The sequence below is a fragment of the Oryza brachyantha genome, chromosome 1 (assembly GCF_000231095.2).
Source record: "Oryza brachyantha chromosome 1, ObraRS2, whole genome shotgun sequence".
NCBI classification, from domain to species: Eukaryota; Viridiplantae; Streptophyta; class Magnoliopsida; order Poales; family Poaceae; genus Oryza; species Oryza brachyantha.
Window position 1 is genome coordinate 26,049,808 of NC_023163.2, and position 21,525 is coordinate 26,071,332.

Consider the following 21,525-nt stretch of genomic DNA (forward strand, 5'->3'; position numbering starts at 1 on the left):
TAAAATTGATGATACATGATAAGTTCTGTCAATAAAACTTGCAATTGAAAATCCTATGAAATTTTAGCCTTACTTTTTTCCTAAAATTTTATAATTAAGATATTAAGGACTAATGAATACGAATATGAAGTTTAGCAAAAGTTCTTTACTTCAACTGCGAAATTCAAAATTAATAATCTAGTGACTTGTAAATAAAGTTTCACTATGAAATTTAAAATTAGCACCAGATCAAGATCCAGATTTAAGAATATATTGGACAGAGCTAGCAATGATTCAGTTAATATATCTTTCGTTTTAGATAGCGCACGGGATGATTTTATTGAGCTGTATTCCTTGTTAAACTATTTTCTATTACACAAAAAATGTACCTTTCCACATACTCAATGACACAGGAGCACTACATTTTATGGAAATAACAATTTGAATATGATATGATTTCGCCATCACACCAATGCACATTGGGGGGGGGGGGGTTGAGTGATTGGTTTTTCGTGGATAAAAAAATCAAACAACATATTTGAAACAAAAAATAATTTATGAATAAAAATTTTATACACGTGTTCTAATGATTAAAAAACAAATGTTGTAAAAAACTATAATGAAAAACTTTTAAAATTAATTTCAAATTAATATTTAAAATTTAAAGTTTGGTTTATAAATATAAGTAAAAGTGAAAAGATGAGTTGAGTGATGTTTTTCCGTATGCCTTATGAACTTGGTGGCATGATTTACTTGATTAGCAAGGTCCATTCTTGAGCCGCAAGCTGATGCACCTAAAACAAATAACGAAACACGCACATTACCACTTGCCCAGATAGAACCAATAACTTCATCTGAGTAATCTCTTCCGACAACAAAGTCATAACGGCTCCCGTTAAAAATAGATAAAGCTCGAATGTTCCAATGAATGGGTTGACTTTTGTTTTATTATCAATAACAAACGGGGATCCATAAGCATATTTGCCCTCAGCGGCAAACTCCTTATATGCATCACTAAAAAATATAATAATATCAAAGGAAGTTCTAAGCCTGAAAAATAAACATATTCTTCGTTTGATTTAGATTATTAAATAAATTATTGTTGTGGATCGACTCTTAAGGCCCATTCAATTGTTGGGAAAATTTTTTAGAAGAGATGTCACATCGACATCGACGTGTACGGTCATATATATTTAAAGTATTAAACATAGTCTAATTAAGAAATTTAGATTCTGTCTTAAAAACGCAAGACAAATCTTTTAAATCTAATTAATCTGTCATTAGCACATATGATTAATGTAGCTTATGGCTAATCATGTACTAATTAGGCTTAAAAATTCGTCTTACGGTTTTCACATAACTATGTAATTGGTTGTAAATTTATATATACTTAATGCTTTTACGGTTTTTCTATAACTATGCAATTGGTTGTAAATTTATATATACTTAATGCTTTATTTAAATATACGAAGATTCGATATGATGTTTTTAGAAAAAGTTTTTAAGTACTTGGCCTTATAATAGTATACCACTAAGTACTTGTGAGTTGTGACTGAGCAATGCAAGTCACTCGCACCACTTGCGAGCTGACCAATGAGCTTTCCTCTCTATAAATGACATTAGTTCACCACTTCCGATCTCCAGCCACAAATCCAAAAAAATCCACCTCAAGGCTCAAGCAATCACTCCAGTCGCAAGCGGCAAGCCACAATCACCACACTGTCGCCATGGAGCTCTCCACAACCTCATCTTCTCTCTTCCTCATCCTCCTCCTCCCTTTTCTGCCCCTCCTGTACTTCCTCTACCTGCACCAGGATCCCAAGAAGAAGGCTCACACCCATGGGCTCAAGTCCTACCCTGTGGTCGGCACGCTGCCGCACTTCATCAAGAACAAGGACCGCTTCCTCGAGTGGTCGACCGCCGTCATGACGCGCAGCCCCACGCACACCATAGCGTTCAAGGAGCTCGGCCTCACCGGTGGCGTCATCACCGCCAACCCAGACAACGTCGAGCATATCCTCAAGACTAACTTTGATAACTACCCCAAGGGCGAGCTCGCCGTGTCCATGCTCGAGGACTTCCTTGGCCACGGCATCTTCAATTCCGACGGGGAGCAGTGGCTATGGCAGCGCAAGGCCGCCAGTTACGAGTTCAACAAGCGCTCGCTGAGGAACTTCGTGGTGGACGCCGTCCGGTTCGAGGTCGTCGACAGGCTACTGCCGCTGCTGGAGCGTGCGGGAAGCGACGGACGGACGCTGGACGTGCAGGACGTGCTCGAGCGCTTCGCGTTCGACAACATCTGCCGCGTGGCCTTCGATGAGGACCCGGCGTGCCTCACCGAGCAGAGCATGGCGGCGCCCCAGAGCGCGGAGTTCATGCGCGCGTTCAACGACGCGCAGAACGCCACCTTGTCCCGGTTCAACTCGCCGGCCAAGTCGCTGTGGCGCGTCAAGAAGCTCTTCAACATGGAGCCCGAGAAGCGGATGCGGGAGGCGATCGCCACGATCCACGGCTACGCGGAGCGGATCGTCCGGGAGCGCAGGGAGAGGAGGGAGGCCGGGCTGGCACGCAGCGACGACTTCCTGTCTCGCTTCGCCGCGGGCGGCGAGCACAGCGACGAGAGCCTCCGGGACGTGGTCACCAACTTCATCCTCGCTGGGCGCGACACGACGTCGTCGGCGCTGACCTGGTTCTTCTGGCTGCTTTCCGGCCGGCCCGACGTGCAGGACAAGATCGTCCGCGAGGTCCGCTCAGTCAGGCAGTCGTCGGGCAGCGGGGGAACGGGCGGCGCGGCCGCGGCGACGTTCAGCTTCGACGAGCTGAGGGACATGCAGTACCTCCACGCGGCCATCACCGAGTCGATGCGCCTGTACCCGCCGGTACCCTTCGACACGCACAGCTGCAAGGAGGAGGAGTTCCTGCCGGACGGCACGTTCGTGGGGAAAGGGTGGCTGGTGACCTACTGCGCGTACGCGATGGGGCGGGTGGAGGACGTGTGGGGCGCGGACTGCGAGGAGTTCCGGCCGGAGCGGTGGCTGGACGAGGCGGGCGCGTTCCGGCCGGAGAACCCTTTCAAGTACCCGGTGTTCCACGCGGGCCCTCGGATGTGCCTCGGCAAGGAGATGGCCTACATACAGATGAAGTCCATCGTGGCGTGCGTGCTCGAGAGGTTCAGCCTCCGGTACGCGCGCGACGGCGGGGCGCACCCGGGGTTCATCGTCTCGATTACGCTGCGGATGGAGGGCGGTTTGCCGATGAAAGTGGCCATCAGGGAGTAACCTTACCAGACCAAGCCTGCTGAGAGATTAGCTGGAGCTGTCGACTTCATCGCTTACTTTTGTAGTACTGTCGTTTGGTTCTCGCTTGATACGGAAAATAAAACGGAACTGGTGTTCGGGTATTTTCTGAATGGCGAATGGTCCACACGGCCCTCACGTGTCGCCTGTCCGAGCGGGACCGCGGGTGGAGGGGAAGCATGGTTGTTGTCGATGTGTCCCCATCCCGAGGGGCGTCCATAATGAGCAAATTTCACCCTCTAATATGATTCACGTTATATGTTATTATATAGTGTTATTCAGTGTTATTATAGACACTAATATATGAGTCGTTATTTTTAAAGAGTCACGAGCCAGTGACGATAATTGTAATGACATTGACATTACGACAGATATTATGATAGAGGATATAAATCTCCTTCAATCACTCTCGCGGCTCTCATACACGTAGCATCCGATGTCTCGTATCCATCGTGTCGTCTCTCTACTCAATCCTGATTTTAGTGTAAATTTTTGTTCGCAAAACACAAATAAAAAAAAGCAAGTACTAATTAAATATGTAGTTGAGTGATCCATTGCTATTCTTGAGAAAGCGTATTAGCTTTGTGCACGTGATCAAAACATGGCATGTCTTCCTAAATCTTCCTAAAAATGATTGTGAAGATGAGCTTTTTCATAGTCGAGCGGCTAACCACCTACATAGGAGACATATTTGCAGTTGCAATGTTTAACACATATGTATGTGATAATAGATTTTCACAAGCGGACTGCCTACACGCCTGTTGGCGATAAGGATCTTCGCATCCGCTGCACATAGTGGGGATCTAGAATCTGAAGGTTAGGGGAACTGGTTACCTTTTTAGCTCCCTATTCTTCTTCCTCTCCTCTTCTTCCTCCTTCCCTGTCCACTATTTTCCATAGGGGATCTAGCGTGTAGGAGGCTGGAGCCTAGCCAGCCCTTCGCTTGATCTGTCCCTGGCTGCACAACCCCGTTGCCAGTGTAGTCCCATTTTGGCCACCAACAAAGTGTAATATTTTTCTGTTATAATTACGGTAATTTATGGCTAAGTTGTGAATATGGGGCCATCTTTACAGCGGGACGACTTAAGTGGCACGTCTACGATGTTCAGTTTTCGCAGTCAACCTATCCCACCTAGCCTAGTCCATAGCATGCGGCATTCCTTATGTCCCATTTAGGATCTTCGGGGGTCGTTTGCGAAGATAGATTCCATAGTAGTGTCGGATCTTGACCGAGCACAAGTTCCCAACCTTGACCGTTGCTTCTTCTACTAGGATTTGAATTAGCTCAAGCTAATATTATGACCAGGGTTTCAAAATTGTTTGTCGGGACAAAATTGCGTACCGGCGGTTTGGCAATGATAGGCGATTATCGCCCACAAATCGCACAAATTTGATTCCAAAAATTCGAATGGAGCTACTGCGGGTTTGACATAAAAATTGCGCGATGTCTTTGATTGTCATGATATATTAAACGAAATCGCAGTGGAACGAGCAATATTATTGCGGTCTAGGTGTGAAAATCGAGCAATATGTCAAAATTATCGTTATATATGAGCCAATAATCATGGTGGAACGGTCAATATCGATATCATAACATATATGCTGATAATCTCGCTGGTATGATCAATATCGATAATCGAAAGATTCCACCTATAATACCACTTTTTGATGTAACGTAAATGTGGTTTTCACAACTAGTTCAAAATTGATCAGGATGAACAGTTACAACCTCTCTAGCTTTTATCTGTTTATTTAAATAGAATTCGCTTTTCGACCATAATTCAATGTTGTGTGCGTTACTATTTGAAAATTTTCTTTACCGCAAGTTCTAAAAACAAGACCTATCACCATAATTTTTTTTATATTTCAAAAATATTAAAATCTCGTGAAATTTGACAAACCCCACAGCGACTTACCACAACACTCTATGCCACTCACAACACACTGTTTCTTCTATTGTCTTCGATGTGTACTGTATAATTGCTAGCCGGTTGGTGCACAACAAACTATGTTTCTTATTTTCATGTACTAAACTATCTCCTCTCTTGGTCCTTAATAAAACTGGCCAGCATCTGGGGAAAAAAAAGTTAGTCAATGTTTCACAAACTGACAAATACACAGAAGGGTAGAACTTAGATCTAGCTGCGCGCTCAACTTACTGAAGCCAAAGCGCTTATCCTGCTCAATGTGGATTGATTAAGCATCAGCAGTCAACTAATCGACCAACTTTATCAAAGAAGCAACAGGTTCTACTTAATGATCTTCCCCTTTCGTTGCCTAATCACTCGATTCACTCCATAGTCTCCGGACTTGGCAGGCCTGGAATCTCCGTCAACTCGTGAATCCCAAATTGCCAATCACCGATTCACCATGGACATGGAGCTATCGTTGACCTCATCGGTTCCCCTGTTCCTCCTCTTGCTGCTTCCTGTGCTCTGCTTCCTCTGCCTGCGCCGCCATGGCACCGGGAAGCAGATTAGTGCCGGCGGCCTCAAGGCCTACCCCGTCGTCGGCACGCTGCCGCACTTCGTCAAGAACCAGCACCGCCTCATCGAGTGGTCGGCCGGCGTCGTGGCGCGCTGCCCCACGCACACCATGTCCTTCAACTTCAAGAGCTTCGGCCTCATGGCCGGCGCCATCACTGCCAACCCAGCCAACGTCGAGTACGTCGTCAAGACCAACTTCCAGAACTACCCCAAGGGGGAGTACGTGGTGTCCGTCATCGAGGACTTCCTCGGCCATGGCATCTTCAACTCCGACGGCGACCAGTGGCTGTGGCAGCGGAGGGCCGCCAACTACAAGTTCAGCAAGCGGTCGCTGAGGAACTTTGTAGTGAGCGCCGTCCGGTTCGAGGTCGTCGACCGGCTGCTTCCGCTGCTCGAGCGGGCGGAGCGCGACGGCCGGACGCTGGACTTGCAGGACGTGCTGGAGCGCTTCGCGTTCGACAATGTCTGCTGCGTCGCGTTCGACGAGGACCCGGCGTGCCTCACCGAGGAGGGCATGGGGGTGAACGGGCGGACAGAGTTCCTGCGCGCCTTCAACGACGCGCAGAGCATCGTCATGGTGCGGTTCATGTCGCCGGTCAAGTGGGCGTGGCGCGCCAAGAGGCTGCTCGATTTGGAGCCGGAGCGGCGGATGCGCGAGGCGCTCGCCACAATCCATGGCTACGCCGACAGGATCGTCCGCGAGCGGAGGGAGAGGGGCGCGTCCGGGCTGGCGCGCAAGGACGACTTCCTGTCGCGCTTCGCCGCGAACGGCGAGCACAGCGACGAGAGCCTCCGCGACGTGGTCACCAACTTCGTCCTCGCCGGGCGCGACACGACGTCGTCGGCGCTGACCTGGTTCTTCTGGCTGCTGTCCGGCCGGCCCGACGTGGAGGACAGGGTCGTTCGCGAGATCCGCGCGGTGCGCGCGGCGAGCGGGAGCACGGACGCGGCGTTCAGCTTCGACGAGCTGTGGGAGATGCACTACCTGCACGCGGCCATCACGGAGTCGATGCGGCTGTACCCGCCGGTGGCCATGGACACTCACTGCTGCCAGAACGACGACGTCTTGCCGGACGGCACGTTTGTCGGCAGAGGTTGGCAGGTCACCTACAGCGCGTACGCCATGGCGCGCTTGGAGGAGATATGGGGCAAGGACTGCGAGGAGTACCGGCCGGAGCGGTGGCTCGATGAGGACGGCGTGTTCCGGCCGGAGAGCCCGTTCAAGTACCCCATCTTCCACGGCGGGCCTCGGATGTGCCTCGGCAAAGAGATGGCCTACATACAGATGAAGTCTATCGTGGCGTGCGTGTTCGAGAGGTTCAGCTTCAGGTTCGTCGGCGGCGAGGGACGGCCAGGGCTTGTGTTCTCGGTGACCTTGAGGATGGAAGGCGGCTTGCCGGTGCAAGTGAAGAAGAGGCGGGACTCACTCTCTTAGCATGCAAATGTTCTCTTTGCTACTTGTTACTCCTCATCCATTCCAGGTTAAGTTCTGGATAGTATCCATTTTGTGCCTAATAGTGGCAAATTATGAGGCCAGTATCCATTTTGTGCCTAATAGTGGCAAATTATGAGGCCACAAAAGATTGGATGTGCAATCAGGTTATTTTTACAAAGATAAGTGTGTGACTAATAAATTGGAAGTTTGGAACAGAGGTGGATAAATTGTGTTACCCAATGAAATATGGAGTGATTATGAGATAGATACGGGCTTGATTAGTTGATTAAGCCAGAAAAGAAAATGGACTCCTACTACAGAACAGAAAAGTTATGAGTTTATGTGAGCAACTGTTTCAACAGCTCAAGTTACTATTTAGGCCATTTAACATAATGTGTGCTCAGAATGCAGTCAAGATAGATTCAAAGGAAAACCATGTAAAGCAGATCAAGGACAATATATTCTCACAACAAAAGTGTTAATACTGCACAGCCAAAAAGGCTAACTTGAATTTGTGTTGATAATGTGGTTCACAAATTAGCAGAAAAAGGGAAAATAATGTGCACCAACTGTTACAGTTGAGAATAGCTGAGATTTGTGGGATGTAAAAAAAAGTACACTTACAACTGTGATAAAGAGCGCCGCAAAATGCAGTGCAATCAGACCATTCGTTTCTTCCCAGTGGGGGAGTTCGTCTTTGTGCAGAGAACCTTTCTTCCTTTGTCGCGTCTGCGCTTCAGGACCTTTCTTCCGGCAGTAGTCCTCATCCGCCTGCGAAAACCATGTGTACGGGCGAGTGACTTTCTAGATCTAGATCTCTTGGTCATGCACAGAGCAGCCTTTCCAGCCCTAATCTGCAGAATCCGGGATCTTCCTGTTGTTACTCTGTTGTAGCTGAATTCAATTCCCAAAGATGAACCTGAAATACATAACATATCAGGATACTTAAATCATCAGTAGGTTGAAACCAAATAAAGTTAGAGCAAGCATTTGCTAAACATAGGTATTCATGAACCGGTTATTTGATTGCCTTTAGTTTGTGTTTTTGTTCTCTGAAGAATATTTGGAAAAGATTCTAGTAAGTACATTTCATTTTCCAAAAAGATAATATCATTGCAGTGGTTCCTTTAATCTGAGATTATATTGTGCTTGTTTTAGGAGCACATGGGGTTTGCTTTAGGTGGCAAGGCTACTAATTGTGACTGAACTGTTTAAAAGTTGAGCTGTCCATGTGTTCCTGATTCGGTGATTCCGTTAGTTAGTACTATAATTATGAATTTATGATAGACGATTTTATTTCATGTGAATTTATTAAATTAATCTCATGCACTTGCTCCAAAAAAATGGAGTATTCCGAGTTTTTTGTGATGTTGACATGATTATGTCCCCGGAATGTACTACAATTCAGATTGCATCTGGCACTACTCCAAAACACAATATCACAATGCATGCCCATGGAGAGAGAATAGAAACTTTCAGGTTTCAGCCTTGTAGGTTTGCTAATATTGTACCATCTCAAACCAATCACTGAAATATGAATATATACATGTTTTACACTAAAAAAACTGGATCTGCAACAAGTGAAAATTTTCCCTCTTAATCCACATCTTAAGAAAAAGTTTCTTGCGCATGGTTAACTATAAGTTAAGAGTGCTTAGGTTTTAGGATCAAACATTACGGATTATAACAAGCTATGTACAGAAACTAACAGGTCCGGCAGACCTTGAATTTAAGATACCTCAGGAAATTTGCCAGAAGAGACCTTCAGAACTTTTAAACATTATCAATTGGATAATCTACTAAATTTACCTTCCTAAACAATACTAACATTAAAGCCGCTAGTTTTGTTATTATCTTTTGACACTAAGCACAGCCCTGGTGAACTGAACATGCTATCTCAGAGTAATAGCACTCCATCGTGCAGAACTAGTGCCAACACCAACAGCTCAAGTGCTAGTTCCTCCCAAACTTCCCCCTCTAGCTCCACAACCCAAATGATAGCGACACTGCGAAGTGAAACGAGTATGAATAAAAGTACACGGTCTTACCGGCAAATGAGGAGGCAGAGGTGAAGGTCAGCGACGCCGAGACAGCGGCCGAGAGCGCGGTGGCGGAGGCGGATGATGTCGAGGAGGAGGAGGAGGAGACGAAGGAGCTCCGGAGGAACGGGGTGGCGGAGGCGCCCATCGGGGCTGCCTTGCGAGGGCGGAGGCCGCCGCCGATGGCTGCCGCCGAGATCCTCCCGGAGTGGAGGGAGAGGGTCGCCATTGGCGAGAGAAGGGCTAGCGCCATGGTTGGGGAGTCGAGGTGCGGGCTAGCCTCTCTTCCCCCACCCGATGTTTGCTTTATCGTCTTATCCACGACTGGATGAGATTATTGGGCCTCATGGGCCTTCGTATCAGGCCCAGTCCGAAGGAATACGGGCCTGGATCAACGGATGGGCCGTACACAGGTCGTCGTCTTTCTAGAAACAGTTCACCGTCCGCTCGCCGCAGCAGCCACCAGAATACCAGATCTCGTCGCCGTCGACGTCGCGCGATGGACCCGAGCCGGCCGCTGCTGGGGCGCGGCGCCCTCATCACCTCCTCCGCCCACGTCGCCGCCGCCCTCTTGCTCGTCGCCTTCCTCTTCCTCACCCTCTGCGGCCTCCCTATCTCCCTCTCCCCTCCCGCCGCTTTGACGTCCACGTCCCACCAGGAGCAGGACCAGGGGAGCTGCGACACCACCTCCACGCTCGACTGCGCCGACCCGCAGCTCTTCCACCTCATGATGCGCAGAGTCATCGACGCCTTCCCGGACGTCCATTTCAACCGCTTCGGCCGCCCCGTCCCCGGCGACCCGCCCTCCTCCTCCTGCGACATGGCATGGCGCGCCCGATCCACCGCCTCCGCCAACTACAAGGACTACCGCCGCTTCTCCGTCGCCCGTGACCCCGTCACCTGCGCCTACTCCGTTACCTCCATCGGGGAATACCACTCTGGCCCCCTCGCCCGCAAGCCCCGCCGCGGCGCCACCAACGCTACCGCCCCTCCGCCCCCGCCCGCGCTCTCACGCTCCCAGTTCGCCGCGGGCAAGTACCTCGCCTACCTTGGCGGCGGCGACCGCTGCAAGCCCATGCCACATTATCTGCGTAGCCTCCTCTGCGCCCTCGCCGAGGCCCGCTACCTCAACCGCACCCTCGTCGTCGATCTCAGCCTTTGCCTTGCCGCCTCCTACGCCGGTGGCATGCCCGAGGAGGGCAAGCGCCTCGCCTTCTACATTGACATCGAGCACCTACAATCCATGGTCGGGATTGTTGAACACAAGCAGTTTTGGGAGGACTGGGACAGGTGGGGAGCGCAGGGTCAGCTTGGTGTCCGCATCATCGAGGATACCAGGGTTGCGCCCATCAAGTTCTCCAAGGCAAGGGATCCCCTGATCGTTAGGAAATTTGGGGATGTGGAGCCAGGGAATTACTGGTACAATGTGTGCGAGGGCGAGGCTGAGCGAATGCTCCGTCCACCACAGGGGGCAATACGCTGGGCACCAAGCCTGATGCACATTGTCGATGGTATCATATCAAGGATGCAAGGGGATTTCGACTCTGTTCATGTTGGTGGCGATGGTGAGAACCTCAGAGGAAGGATTGAGGAGAATGTCAATGGAGGCAGGCAGGTGTACGTTGCGGGAGAGGGCATCAACATCTTGGTTGATGTGCTGAAGTTGAAGTACAGCAATGTGCATTACCTTGATGGGTTTGAGGAACTATGGGAGACAGATAGCAAGTGGTTCCTGGAGATGAAGAGGCTCAATGGTGGGGTTCCTGTGGAGTTTGATGGGTACATGCGTGAACTTGTTGACAAAGAGGTCTTCCTCAAGGGGAAGAAGAAGTTTGAAGTCTTTGGCTGATCTACTCTGATATAAGGTGTTGAAGAACATGGTACGTATCCAAGTGAGTTATATTTTCTAGCATGTATGTCTTTAGAGTCTAGAATCAGATCATTAGATGATTCAGTCAACATTGCTTAGGAGAAATTTTGATGATGTTCGGTGTAGCATGTAGCCCATGGCTGCTTAAGAGCACTGGTAATGTGTATATTTTTCCTTCACCAAAGTGATTCAGTCAAAATCACTTCAAGGAATTTTTGTTAACCTTCAGGTGGAATACATGTAGCTTGATGCTTCTTAGTGCTAGTATTGTATAAATATTTTCCTTAACAAAGGGTGATCAGTAAGAATTGCATTTCCTTTTTTAATCTTCAGGTGCAGCACTTTTATCTCAGTTCTGCTTGATAGCACATCTATTGTATAGATCTTTTCCTTAACAAAGGGTAAACCAGTAAAGATTGTTTCCAAGGAAATTTTGTTAACCTTCAGGTGCAGTACATGTAGCTCAGGCTCAGTGTTGTTTAATAGGCAATACCACAAGTATTGTATAGATCTTTTCCTTGCACAAAGGATGATTCAGTCAAAATCTCTTCCTAGGAATTTTTTGTAACTTTAATGTAGTACATGCATTCAGTGTATTTTTACCTTCTGAATCTTGCTGGGATTTTATCATTGGCCAAAAATTATGTTTCGTTTGATCAATCCACAAGCTATACATACTTTTTTTTTGGTTAGTAGCTTCCTTTGTCTTTCTTTTTTTTGGCATGGAGCTCTATTCCTGCTTGATGGCGGCGGCAGCAATCCTCTGCATGTGACCCCTTGCAGCTTCTATGGTGCCAATTGCAATCTCCTCCTCCCATAACCTGATCCAGTCCACCGACACCCTGCTCCCCATCCTCGGTTCGTCCTCCCCTGCATTGAAGGTAAAACCAATTTCTTCTCTCCTTATTTTCCTGTTTTCCTTGAGTGTGTGATGTTAATTTGTGCATTCATGATTCATGTTGGAATCAGTAAACTGATTTGCATGCCATTTACGATATAGCGATTTGTTGTACTTTTCAATGAATAATAAATATGAAAATGAGCAGCTATGATCTGTCTTACTCATGGTTTGGGTTTCCTGTCCATTAGAGAATCACTTCCAGGGTGGGCCTGGGATGGGCTGAGAGGAAGGACACGCACAGGATAGACCCATCTGTAGGGAATAGGCTGAGATGGTGGATATTGACAAACATTAGATCCTACAGTTGTTACACATGATGTGGGAAGGAGCAACTGAGTGCTGCGTGCACGGTGGGAGGAGGTGACATGAGGATGGACAACTGCGCTTTAAGTAGTTAATAATATTTTATTAGTTCTTGATGCTCAACTGGTGATAAAGAGAAACTGGATGATTTTCTTTCAATGCCCTTGTGCTGTTCTGCCATGATGTTTTTATAGGGATGTGTTTGACGGATCTCTGCTTCCTACTACTTTACAGCAGTTCTTTCTAGAGGTGGAACATGCTGATCAAAATAATAGCAAGTGAAAAATTATTTACTTGCGGTCTTCCTGATTAAATCTGTGATTCATAAGAAATTATATGATATTCTCTGAAGAAAAAAAACTTGACAGAGTGCAGGGCGTTTTCAAAGCACTCATTCTGGTAAAAACAAAAACTTGAAGAAATCAATGTTGACAACACTGACTTTGCTCTACCGATTGATTGCTTTTCGGTAGTAGCCTCTACTGACACCTAAGATGCTGAAACTATGTATTTTCAATAGTCAGATTGATATGTGTGCAGTACTGATTGTACTTTTAATTCCTGAAGCGCACACTAATTTTGAGGAAAACGATTGCAGTTTCAATTAGTGGGTATAAGAACTATAATTTGTTGAATGCAGCATCACAAATCCCAAGTGCACATATCCAAGCATGTAATTAAAATCTATAATTTTGGGCTGAAGGTTTGCTGAAGATTTGGCTTATGCATCTGGGTTCAGGTACATTATAAGGATAGTCTAACCTGCCCTAGTGCCCCTTCAGTTAATATGTTTAATCTTACTATACTTTATTGCACGCATGCCACGTCAGTGACACCCTCCCCAGCTGTATCTGGCTGCAGGAGGAGTAATTAAAGGGTGAACTTGAGGGTGAGGAGAAGCAGTGGCAGCTAGACGAAGTGAAGATCAAGGCTGTTTCCACCGTCGCCTGATGTAGCCGTTGCCAATCTGCTGCTCCCGGTGCTAGGGCGCATTATTCCCAGGGAGCGCTAGGCTTCATTAGTCTCCAGCAAACAAAAGCATCCCCTAGAGGGGGCAGGACAAATCAACACCGAAGATGTCAGTTCCTTTGACATCCACTTTCCAGTGTGCCACTACATGGAGTATTTTGGGGGAATAGTTTGCTCTTATCTTTACTCCTTTAAAAATGAGTAATGATGGTGGTGAGTGGTGAATCTGCCACCACTCCACCACCAACTTTCCCATATTCTGACATGTGGGATCGCTATCCATTCTCCAAATCAAACTTAGCAACCAATAATCTCTTATTAACTCTAAAATTAAGCTCTAAAATGACAAGAAGTTTCCTCTTTGCAATGTGCCAGTGATTTTTATAACTCCATATCAACGTACGGGCATTTTGCTAGTAAAGAAAATATAATCATTATGCATCTTAGGACTATGCAGATTGTGATCAACATCAACAAGCAGAGTTCAACCAAATGGTGATATGCAACGAGTTTCAAATCTGTACAGATCAATGGTGTTCCGCTAGCAATTAAGCCTTAGTCTCAGGTTCTCGGTTGAATGGTACTCTCTTCATTCCAAAATGTAAACATTTCTGATATTTAAATTTTATATCAAAATATAAGAAGTTCTGACTATTTTTCACATCAATCACTTATCATTCAAAATTCTTCTCGTTTTATCCCCCCCCCCCCCCCCCCCCGTCATTCCTCATTTATTCTTTTTCTCTTAACCTTAATCCTTGCTAAACAACCTAGAAATGCTTGCATTTGCGGACGGAGGTAGTAATTCAAACTTGTTCTGAGTTTATGGTTATTCTCTAGAAGGGACTTTGTCGTGTGTCGTAATGAGAATATATTGGTAGAAAATAAACAGTAATCAACTGTACAGATGAAACTGTTTGACTTCTCTAATCCATTTATAACACTGAATATTATTACTGGAAACATAGAAATGTTTCAGCAGTTTACTGCTTGTAGAATATGCCCATCATGTCAGATCAGGTTAGTGCATAAAATATATTGTTTTGTTTTCCTGGCAGAAATTCTGTTTATTAAGCATTTTGATCGCACCTCTGCACCTGATTCATAACTGTGATCACAAAAGAATAGCTTAGTGGATATTCATGCTTCTTGGAACTCAATACTTATTTATGTATATCCAAATGTATCTTCTAAAGTTCATGAATCTTTTATAGACATGATTGTTAATGATGCAGGGAGTGCTATCTGCAACAAGAAATGGTAAGAGAAGAATGACTGAAGTGTTAACGTTAGAAGGATTAATCAAATTAGGCTTATACAGCGAGCATAGTTCCTGTAATCAAAATATTTTTTCCCTAATACTTCCATGATTCCTTTATTGCTTTCAGATTCAATACCAAATTCTTAACACATATTTACTTTGAGTCAGTGACAATTGTTGATAGGGTGAAATAAACACTTTGAGTTTGTTTTTTCTAGACAAAAGTCCCAGTTGGTAGGGAAATCAATTCTTCTATGAAGTTACATTCTCTTTTTTCTTTACAGGGTGACATTAGTTTCAAGGTTGCACCTGGCAACGTGAATAGGTAGCAAGGAACCATTCTGCTCTTGATCTCTGTAATTTCAGGAAGAAAAGAAAACATCTGGATGCTGGAATTTCAGGGGAGACCTTCAGGTTATTACTATTATTTTTTAAATATATCATTTCCTAAATTGATGTCTATATTTGTTACTGGAATGTGGGCACATTGGTCCAATAGTAGTATGTTCTTTTCACATAAATTAGAGTTCATAAAGGTGGTTTGATATATAGGTGTCACAATTATTTTTTCTTTTAAAAATAGGAGAGAGTTGGCGGTAGGATAGGTGACAGATTCATTACCATCACTACTCATTTTTATAGAAGTATAGATATAGAAGCCATGCAAACTCACTTATAGTCCCTAAAAGACTATTAAGATTTGGGTAAAATTGAGAGAGTAACGACTGATGGTCTTTTGAAACCTGCAACGGACCAAAATATCTACTTGAATGTTGTGGTTTATCAGATGAATAGTAGTAGTCTTTAGAATTTCTGGATATCTTGAACTTTGTATATTACATAATTACACTGATTGTTGCCAATTGCCATCTGCTGTGCTGAATCATACTAAAAACATAAGCCATTTTGTTGGTCACTTTAGGAAATGAATACCATTCTAACTAATTCTTTTGATCAGTTTTACCTTCATTATATTAATTAATTGAGAATATAAGACAACGCCCAACTCTAACATCTTATTTTCTGAAAAATATATGCAACAGCACCCTCATAGAGTTAATATGAAGATCCTGTTGTGCTAATTGCGTTACATGTTATTTTTTGCCTTTATATATGTCAAGGGTCATTAATCAAACAAAGTGTATTGTCTACTCCCTGAAAGATCTGCCGGACCATATTTGCTCCCCTAGTCCTCATTAATTCGAATCATTGTTTTGAAGTCAGAGCTTGCCATATTGGATCATCTAGACAGACATAGCTTAGATGTCACAGAAAAATATCCTACATTTCGTAAATATCAACAGCTATCTGGGCTTGTTTTGGATTTCCTGATTTTTCTGCCACATAGATTTCCTGATTCCCTGTCTCATGATTCATTCCAAGAACCAACTATTTTGGGCTTGCTTTTGCTTAAGTATAGATTTTTACCGAACTAATGCATGTTAACACAAGTTACCAATATTTGAAATTCACCCCTAAGCTATATTTATTAGCTAGGTCTTTATTTAAAATTGATGATATGATGATATTAAAGCAAATGGAGTATAACATGGCAATTCATACATCGTTATTTTTCTAGAAAAAAGTTTTTAAATAGCTTTGATAGACATTTAAATAGAGATTATGTTCTGAACAAGTTGTTTATCTGTTGCTTACTGTTTTATTTATAAGTTTAGAGTAAAAGAGTGGCGTATCTCGTCTGGATGATTAGGATCACCAACTATTTTTAGTTCGAAATAATTCATAAACACGGGAGACATTAGCGGGTCATTCGAATCGCGCAACATTGTGCGATCCACATCCACCGCTAGTTTCTTAGCTATCTAGCAGTGCAGAAGAGCTAGCTAATTACAGAATCAAGGGGTTCTAGCTAGCATTCGTCTGGTCCTCCGTTTTCCTGGTGAAGGTAACACCCTGATCCCTCACTGGAGTCAGGCTCTGCTTCTCTTCCTCTACCTGCTCGAGCAGAACCTGCAGGTCAGCTTCTGACAAGCTCTCCAATCGTTTCTGGAACAGGAGCAACAAAATTCAGGTCAGTCTCTTGGTAGTACCAACAAACACTGCTTGCCAGAAATGAACAAGTGTCAAAACCTCCATGACTTGCTTCTCGTAGTCCCTGAGCTGCTGGGCGTAGGTCATGTCCTTGTTGGCCACCCGGAACATGTACGTCGAGATCCACCCCACCGTCATCCCGAGCACGATGATCAGCTGCACGGCGTTTCCCGCTTGCAAGGGATCGACTCCGACGAGCTGTGTCCAGTTCATGGCAAGGATGTGAAAGGGAAGAAGACACACATGGTCGAAACCAAAGCAGCAGTGAACTGGAGTACATAATGGAGAAGATAGGGCGGCCAGAACACACGTCACCTCTAGGCCGTATTTGAGGCCGTAGCCGAGGAGCGTCACGCCGACGCCGATGAGCAGCACGTCCTTCCTCGTGTACCCAAATGGTGTCTGCCAAATAAAACATGGTTCGTCACTGTTCTTTCTTCATCAGGGACGGATCGCTCTAGGCGTGTGGATGCATACCTTCTCTTCGGTGGTGGATTTGGGTTCATCTGAGCTGCTGGCTCTGGGCACCAAACGCCTCTGCTGCCGCGCTGATCTGAGCATCTGGTTCGACCGTGGTACAACTGCTGCGCCTTGCGAAGAGCAGCGACGAAGGTTAGGCATGGCGTGGACGCCACGAGGCAAGGAACGGAACCCAAGAAAAGAGGCGATAGCACCGCCGCCGAGCTGAGCTAGAAGAGGTGAGCCGCTCGTCCTGGCCGAGCGGAGGCTGGCGGCGGCGAGAGCGGCCGCGGCCGCGGTGGCCCTCCCGGCGGAGCTGTGGGCGATGGACGCGATGGGAGCAGCTAGCGCTGCCGCTGCCGGCGCCATGGTGTTGCCGAGCTCTACTGTGTGCTCTCCTTTATCTTATCGCCAACCAACCGGTCGACAAGAGGACACAGCTGAGCCGCGCGTATGTCGTACGTGTTGCGTTCGCGAGTCACTGGCGGCGTGGTGGTCTTTGTTTCCTTGCAAATCTCAAAACCCAACCAAACGGAGAGAAATATCGCACTTGTCCGGATAAGAGCCGCGAGCCGGTGGCGCCGCGCGCGGGGACAGGTCCAGACACGAGCCGCGGCCGGGCGCGTCTCGTCCTCATGGCCTCCTCTTCCGTCTTCTCCCCGCTGTTCCATGCCCTCCGGCCGTCTGCCTCCGGCTGCTGCGCGCGCTCCCACGCCGTGTCTGTCGACAACGCCGCCGCTGCCCCGCGGACGGCGCCCCTCGCGGCGGTTGTCAGCCACAGGAGGGAGCTGTTGCTGGGGGCGGGGGCGGCATTGGGCGCCGCGTTCCTGAAGGCGCCTCTGCCGGCCGAGGCGCGCGAGGTCGAGGTCGGCGCGGTCCTGCCGCCGGCGGCGTCCAACCCCGGGTTCGTGTTCTTCCGCGCCACTTCCAAGGACACCCCTGCACTTCGAGCTGGTACTAATAACTACTCCGGTGCAGTTCATGGTAGCTTGCTCAGTAATTAGCGGTCATCTCTGCCTAGTTGGTGTGGCTGCGCCTGTGGCGTACTGAGATGGGGGCGCGTCGAATCCACCACACTCAAAAGTGATTCTTCACCAATTTCAGGCAATGTGCAGCCTTACGAGTTCATTCTGCCGCCCACCTGGAAGCAGACGCGAGTGGCGAACATCCTGTCCGGCAACTACTGTCAGCCCAAGTGCGCGGAGCCGTGGGTGGAGGTGAAATTCGAGGACGACAAGCAGGGCAAGGTGCAGGTGGTGGCGTCGCCGTTGATCCGCCTGACGAACAAGCCGAACGCCACGATTGAGGACATCGGGAGCCCCGAGAGGCTGATCACGTCGCTGGGGCCTTTCGTCACCGGGAACACCTTCGACTCCGACGAGCTCATCGACACCTCCGTGGAGAAAATTGATGGCCAAACCGTAAGCCTCACTTCCCTAATCCCCTGCGCGATACGTGTGCAGCTATTGCAGTTAATACTGCCAAAGAGATCTCTAGAATGCAGGTGTTGCTGAACCCTGATGCATGGGGCAATTTCTCTGTGGTGCAGTACTACAGCTATGTGCTGGAGACTCCACTGGCCTTGACCGGTTCTCACAATCTGGCCAAGGCCACTGCCAAGGGGAGCACGGTGGTGCTCTTCGTTGCCAGTGCCAACGACAGACAATGGCAGTCGTCGGAGAAAGTTCTCAAGACGATAGTGGATTCATTTAAAGTGTGATGATCGCTGCAGGTCTTCAAGTGCGACCAGTGGTGGTGATACGAGGCATTTTGACAAGGGAAAAGCGCGTTGCTTTTGAAGCTTGGAAACCACAGGAAGCAGTTTTTTTTTTCTTGTATGTCATCTAAATAATCATCATAAAATATAAAAAATTTGAAAAGATAGATTAATATAAATTATATCACTCCATAAATATGCAAGTTTTAAATTTAACTTCTACAGGTTGGAGCAAAAAACAAACAAAACTAAAACTAAGTATAGACATATTCATAATTGTTTTTGTTATTTTTGCTATAACTTGTATAAGTTGAATTTAAACTTATATGTTTGTGGAGTAATATAACTCATATTAATCTATCTTTTCAATCTTTTTATATTTTTAATAACTATTTAGATGTCACGTAAACACAAAAAACTGCTTCCCGGAAACCATAGTATAGAGCTACTGCATGACAGTACTGTCCATAGCCTATATGATTGGGAGAGACCTAAGTGTACAGTGCACACAATGCACGGATTATTTTTTCCCCGATAAGAGTAAATGCTATGTTCTAATCTGTTTATGTTTGTAACTTGTATGTTACAAATGTAATGGACTGTATCTGTTACCTTCCTTGCCGTTAATTGTTAGCTGGCATTGGTAGTGGTAAACCAAGTGGAGTTTAAGCCTGGAATAGCAAGGAATTTAGGACATGGAAGCACGAAATCAGTTCATTAGGGAGGACGAATAAGAGGGATCAGACGAAGCGAGGAGCTAGAAAGGACAACTGGGCAATCCAAGTCTCCTTTGTTTGCTCTGACCATCGCAAGTCACAAACAGTCGCAACATCACGGCCCTGTAGATTGTCAGATAGCGTGCCATTATGTGTGCCCTGTGTGTCTCACCTAGGGCATAATTAAGTGTATGGACGTATTTACACCACGTCGGATGTGATCTTCGTGGAGGAGTGCTCTCGGGAGAGATAGCGCGGAGATATTTAGGTGTTGTTTCGTTCTAAAAACATCATATTAAATTTTTGGATACTTAAATAAAATATTAAATATACATGAATATTAAAACTAATTACATAGTTATGGAGAAAATCGTGAGACGAATCTTTTAAGCCTAATTAATATATGATTAGTCATAAGTGCTACAGTAACCATCATGTGCTAATGACGGATTAATTAGACTTAAAAGATTCGTCTCACTGTTTCCAGGTGGAATCTAAAATTTATTTTGTAATTAGACTACGTTTAATATTTCAAATGTGTAACCGTACGAGTCAATGTGACCTCCCTCCTAATAATTTTTGAAAACTGAACACAGTCCCACACAACATCAAACGTTACTCACCGTGAAGAAGAGAGGGGGATAAGGTTGAGTGGCCTTGGCAGGTCACCTATACCTTTCTGTAAGGTTCGGTGGACTTCATAGGGGCACATGGTTCGGGATCATGTTGGATGGGTGTGTTGTCTCACCACACGTTAAGAGGTCTTTTTCCCTATATAATTGTTCTTGTTGTTGTGGTTATCACTAATACAAATTACTCTTATCGTAATTGTCATCGTCGATAAGCACTTAAGCCTAAGCTACTCCGTCCCAAGTTGCTCCATCAACACAGACTTGAGCTTGAGGTTCTTTACCGTAAGCTGGGCCATCACTGGCAATTGGATTCAACAAGCTTGAGATTAGATCAGATATCTAGAGAGAGAGAGGAGCGTTCCACCATTAAATCCATGTCGTCGTGCTCATTGCCGTCACCCACTCCGGCACCACCGCCCTTGGTGTTGTCATAGTACATTAGTACCCACGTTATTGCCACCAAGCTCGTTGGCACCATCAGCCAAAGAAGCATGAGAGGAGATGCGGTAGTCAGGGAAGGAGGAGAGCAGAGGTGGTGCATTGGTAACAGGTTGGAGAGCGGTGGGTTGGAGAGGAGCCAAGGTCGTTGACATGACTCATGAGAACCTGGAGTGAGGGAGAAAGGAAGGAGGGTTGAGGGGTGTTATATTTTGGATTTTAGGATGTTAGTGCATATTTTGCACTTTCATATATATTGAGAAAGATATAAAAACTAATAAAATAGAAAGTGTTAATGGCTGTCATGAAAAATTAAAGCCACTATGCACTATGAAAAAAAAAATTAAACCCATGGCCGTAACCTACGAGGAACCTTGATGCTTCTGCAATGCAGATGATCTCACCAAGTTACGAACTCTCAGTAAGTGCTGAAAAAGTATTCTTTTTCCCTAAGGAACACACTCATTTCATACGTGTCACTCAAAAAACATTTTCTTAAAGAACAATGGTAACATTTATCAATATGGTTATACTGTATGAATATGTAATTTTAAATTCAACATAGACAAGTAGAACTAAAAATAAAACTATGCTATCAAAATTACATACTATTCACAATTGATATTTATGATTTTTATTGTTTCTGGTATAAGTTATATTTAAACTTATATATTTTTAAACGATATATTTTCTTTATATTATTCTTCTAAATTTTTTATAAAATTTCATATGTGATATGCAGAAAAAGTTATGTCTCGAGAGGAGAAGAAATACATCAAGCCACCTTTGGAACGTATGGTTGCGAAAATACGAGAACAAGAGAAGCTTATAATTTGAGCAATTTTATTATCCTTGAGAAAATTACTAGAATGTATCACTGTTTTCTATATAAAATTTAATACCTCTTGCTATCTTAAATACTAGAATTACTAAATTTTATATAGCAAGCGATACCTTATGGATGGAAAACGT

At 45.6% G+C, this 21,525-nt stretch overlaps 6 protein-coding genes across 12 annotated transcripts; 4 read left to right on the top strand and 2 right to left on the bottom strand.

Moving 5' to 3' along the window:
- The first annotated feature begins 1,612 nt into the window (after positions 1-1,612).
- LOC102715067 (cytochrome P450 94B3-like) lies at positions 1,613-3,727 on the top strand. Its single transcript, XM_006644800.3, has one exon. The coding sequence runs from the start codon at positions 1,707-1,709 to the stop codon at positions 3,255-3,257; it is 1,551 nt and encodes a 516-aa protein (XP_006644863.3). The 5' UTR covers positions 1,613-1,706; the 3' UTR covers positions 3,258-3,727.
- A 1,782-nt stretch (positions 3,728-5,509) lies between these two features.
- LOC102715350 (cytochrome P450 94B3-like) lies at positions 5,510-7,601 on the top strand. The gene is made up of 2 exons (XM_040528495.1): positions 5,510-5,521; positions 5,593-7,601. Exon 2 carries the CDS (start codon positions 5,646-5,648, stop codon positions 7,194-7,196), a length of 1,551 nt encoding a protein of 516 aa, XP_040384429.1. The 5' UTR covers positions 5,510-5,521; positions 5,593-5,645; the 3' UTR covers positions 7,197-7,601.
- A 77-nt stretch (positions 7,602-7,678) lies between these two features.
- On the bottom strand, positions 7,679-9,519 carry LOC102715623 (50S ribosomal protein L34, chloroplastic). The gene is made up of 2 exons (XM_006644802.3): positions 9,245-9,519; positions 7,679-8,115 (listed from the first exon to the last, which is right to left on the bottom strand). The coding sequence occupies exons 1-2, from the start codon at positions 9,486-9,488 to the stop codon at positions 7,856-7,858; spliced, it is 504 nt and encodes a 167-aa protein (XP_006644865.1). The 5' UTR covers positions 9,489-9,519; the 3' UTR covers positions 7,679-7,855.
- A 182-nt stretch (positions 9,520-9,701) lies between these two features.
- On the top strand, positions 9,702-21,342 carry LOC102715898. Of its 6 annotated transcripts, XR_005811385.1 has the most exons (4): positions 9,702-11,115; positions 11,889-11,986; positions 14,824-14,953; positions 21,296-21,342. XR_005811385.1 is itself a non-coding variant. In XM_040522241.1 (2 exons), the coding sequence occupies exon 1, from the start codon at positions 9,735-9,737 to the stop codon at positions 11,082-11,084; it is 1,350 nt and encodes a 449-aa protein (XP_040378175.1). In that variant the 5' UTR covers positions 9,702-9,734; the 3' UTR covers positions 11,085-11,115; positions 11,889-12,166. The 6 variants fall into 6 exon arrangements, 2 of the variants coding, with proteins under 2 accessions (XP_040378175.1, XP_040378179.1); XR_005811387.1 differs by lacking the exon at positions 21,296-21,342 and having other exon boundaries at positions 11,834-11,986; positions 14,824-16,091; XR_005811384.1 differs by lacking the exon at positions 21,296-21,342 and having other exon boundaries at positions 14,824-16,090.
- Positions 16,233-17,507, bottom strand: LOC102716174. The gene is made up of 4 exons (XM_015843747.2): positions 17,069-17,507; positions 16,907-16,993; positions 16,631-16,789; positions 16,233-16,546 (listed from the first exon to the last, which is right to left on the bottom strand). Exons 1-4 carry the CDS (start codon positions 17,417-17,419, stop codon positions 16,406-16,408), a joined length of 738 nt encoding a protein of 245 aa, XP_015699233.1. The 5' UTR covers positions 17,420-17,507; the 3' UTR covers positions 16,233-16,405.
- LOC102716458 (psbP domain-containing protein 6, chloroplastic) lies at positions 17,588-18,941 on the top strand. Of its 2 annotated transcripts, none has more exons than XM_006644805.2 (3): positions 17,588-18,004; positions 18,155-18,471; positions 18,600-18,941. In XM_006644805.2, the coding sequence occupies exons 1-3, from the start codon at positions 17,686-17,688 to the stop codon at positions 18,768-18,770; spliced, it is 807 nt and encodes a 268-aa protein (XP_006644868.1). In that variant the 5' UTR covers positions 17,588-17,685; the 3' UTR covers positions 18,771-18,941. The 2 variants fall into 2 exon arrangements, with proteins under 2 accessions (XP_006644868.1, XP_015699232.1); XM_015843746.2 differs by having other exon boundaries at positions 18,548-18,633.
- Positions 21,343-21,525: the final 183 nt, after the last annotated feature.

Bases quoted from the DNA above. Each gene is read 5' to 3' on its own strand.
- LOC102715898 (XM_040522241.1), top strand. From the start codon at position 9,735: ATGGACCCGAGCCGGCCGCTGCTGGGGCGCGGCGCCCTCATCACCTCC.
- LOC102715623 (XM_006644802.3), bottom strand. From the start codon at position 9,488: ATGGCGCTAGCCCTTCTCTCGCCAATGGCGACCCTCTCCCTCCACTCC. The intron at 8,116-9,244 runs GTAAGACCGTGT...TATGTATTTCAG, and splicing joins CTCTGCCTCCTCATTTGCCG to GTTCATCTTTGGGAATTGAA.
- LOC102715067 (XM_006644800.3), top strand. From the start codon at position 1,707: ATGGAGCTCTCCACAACCTCATCTTCTCTCTTCCTCATCCTCCTCCTC.
- LOC102716458 (XM_006644805.2), top strand. From the start codon at position 17,686: ATGGCCTCCTCTTCCGTCTTCTCCCCGCTGTTCCATGCCCTCCGGCCG. The intron at 18,005-18,154 runs GTACTAATAACT...CACCAATTTCAG, and splicing joins CACCCCTGCACTTCGAGCTG to GCAATGTGCAGCCTTACGAG. The intron at 18,472-18,599 runs GTAAGCCTCACT...TCTGTGGTGCAG, and splicing joins AGAAAATTGATGGCCAAACC to TACTACAGCTATGTGCTGGA.
- LOC102716174 (XM_015843747.2), bottom strand. From the start codon at position 17,419: ATGGCGCCGGCAGCGGCAGCGCTAGCTGCTCCCATCGCGTCCATCGCC. The intron at 16,994-17,068 runs GTATGCATCCAC...TTTATTTGGCAG, and splicing joins AATCCACCACCGAAGAGAAG to ACACCATTTGGGTACACGAG. The intron at 16,790-16,906 runs GTGACGTGTGTT...AACTGGACACAG, and splicing joins GCCTCAAATACGGCCTAGAG to CTCGTCGGAGTCGATCCCTT.
- LOC102715350 (XM_040528495.1), top strand. From the start codon at position 5,646: ATGGACATGGAGCTATCGTTGACCTCATCGGTTCCCCTGTTCCTCCTC.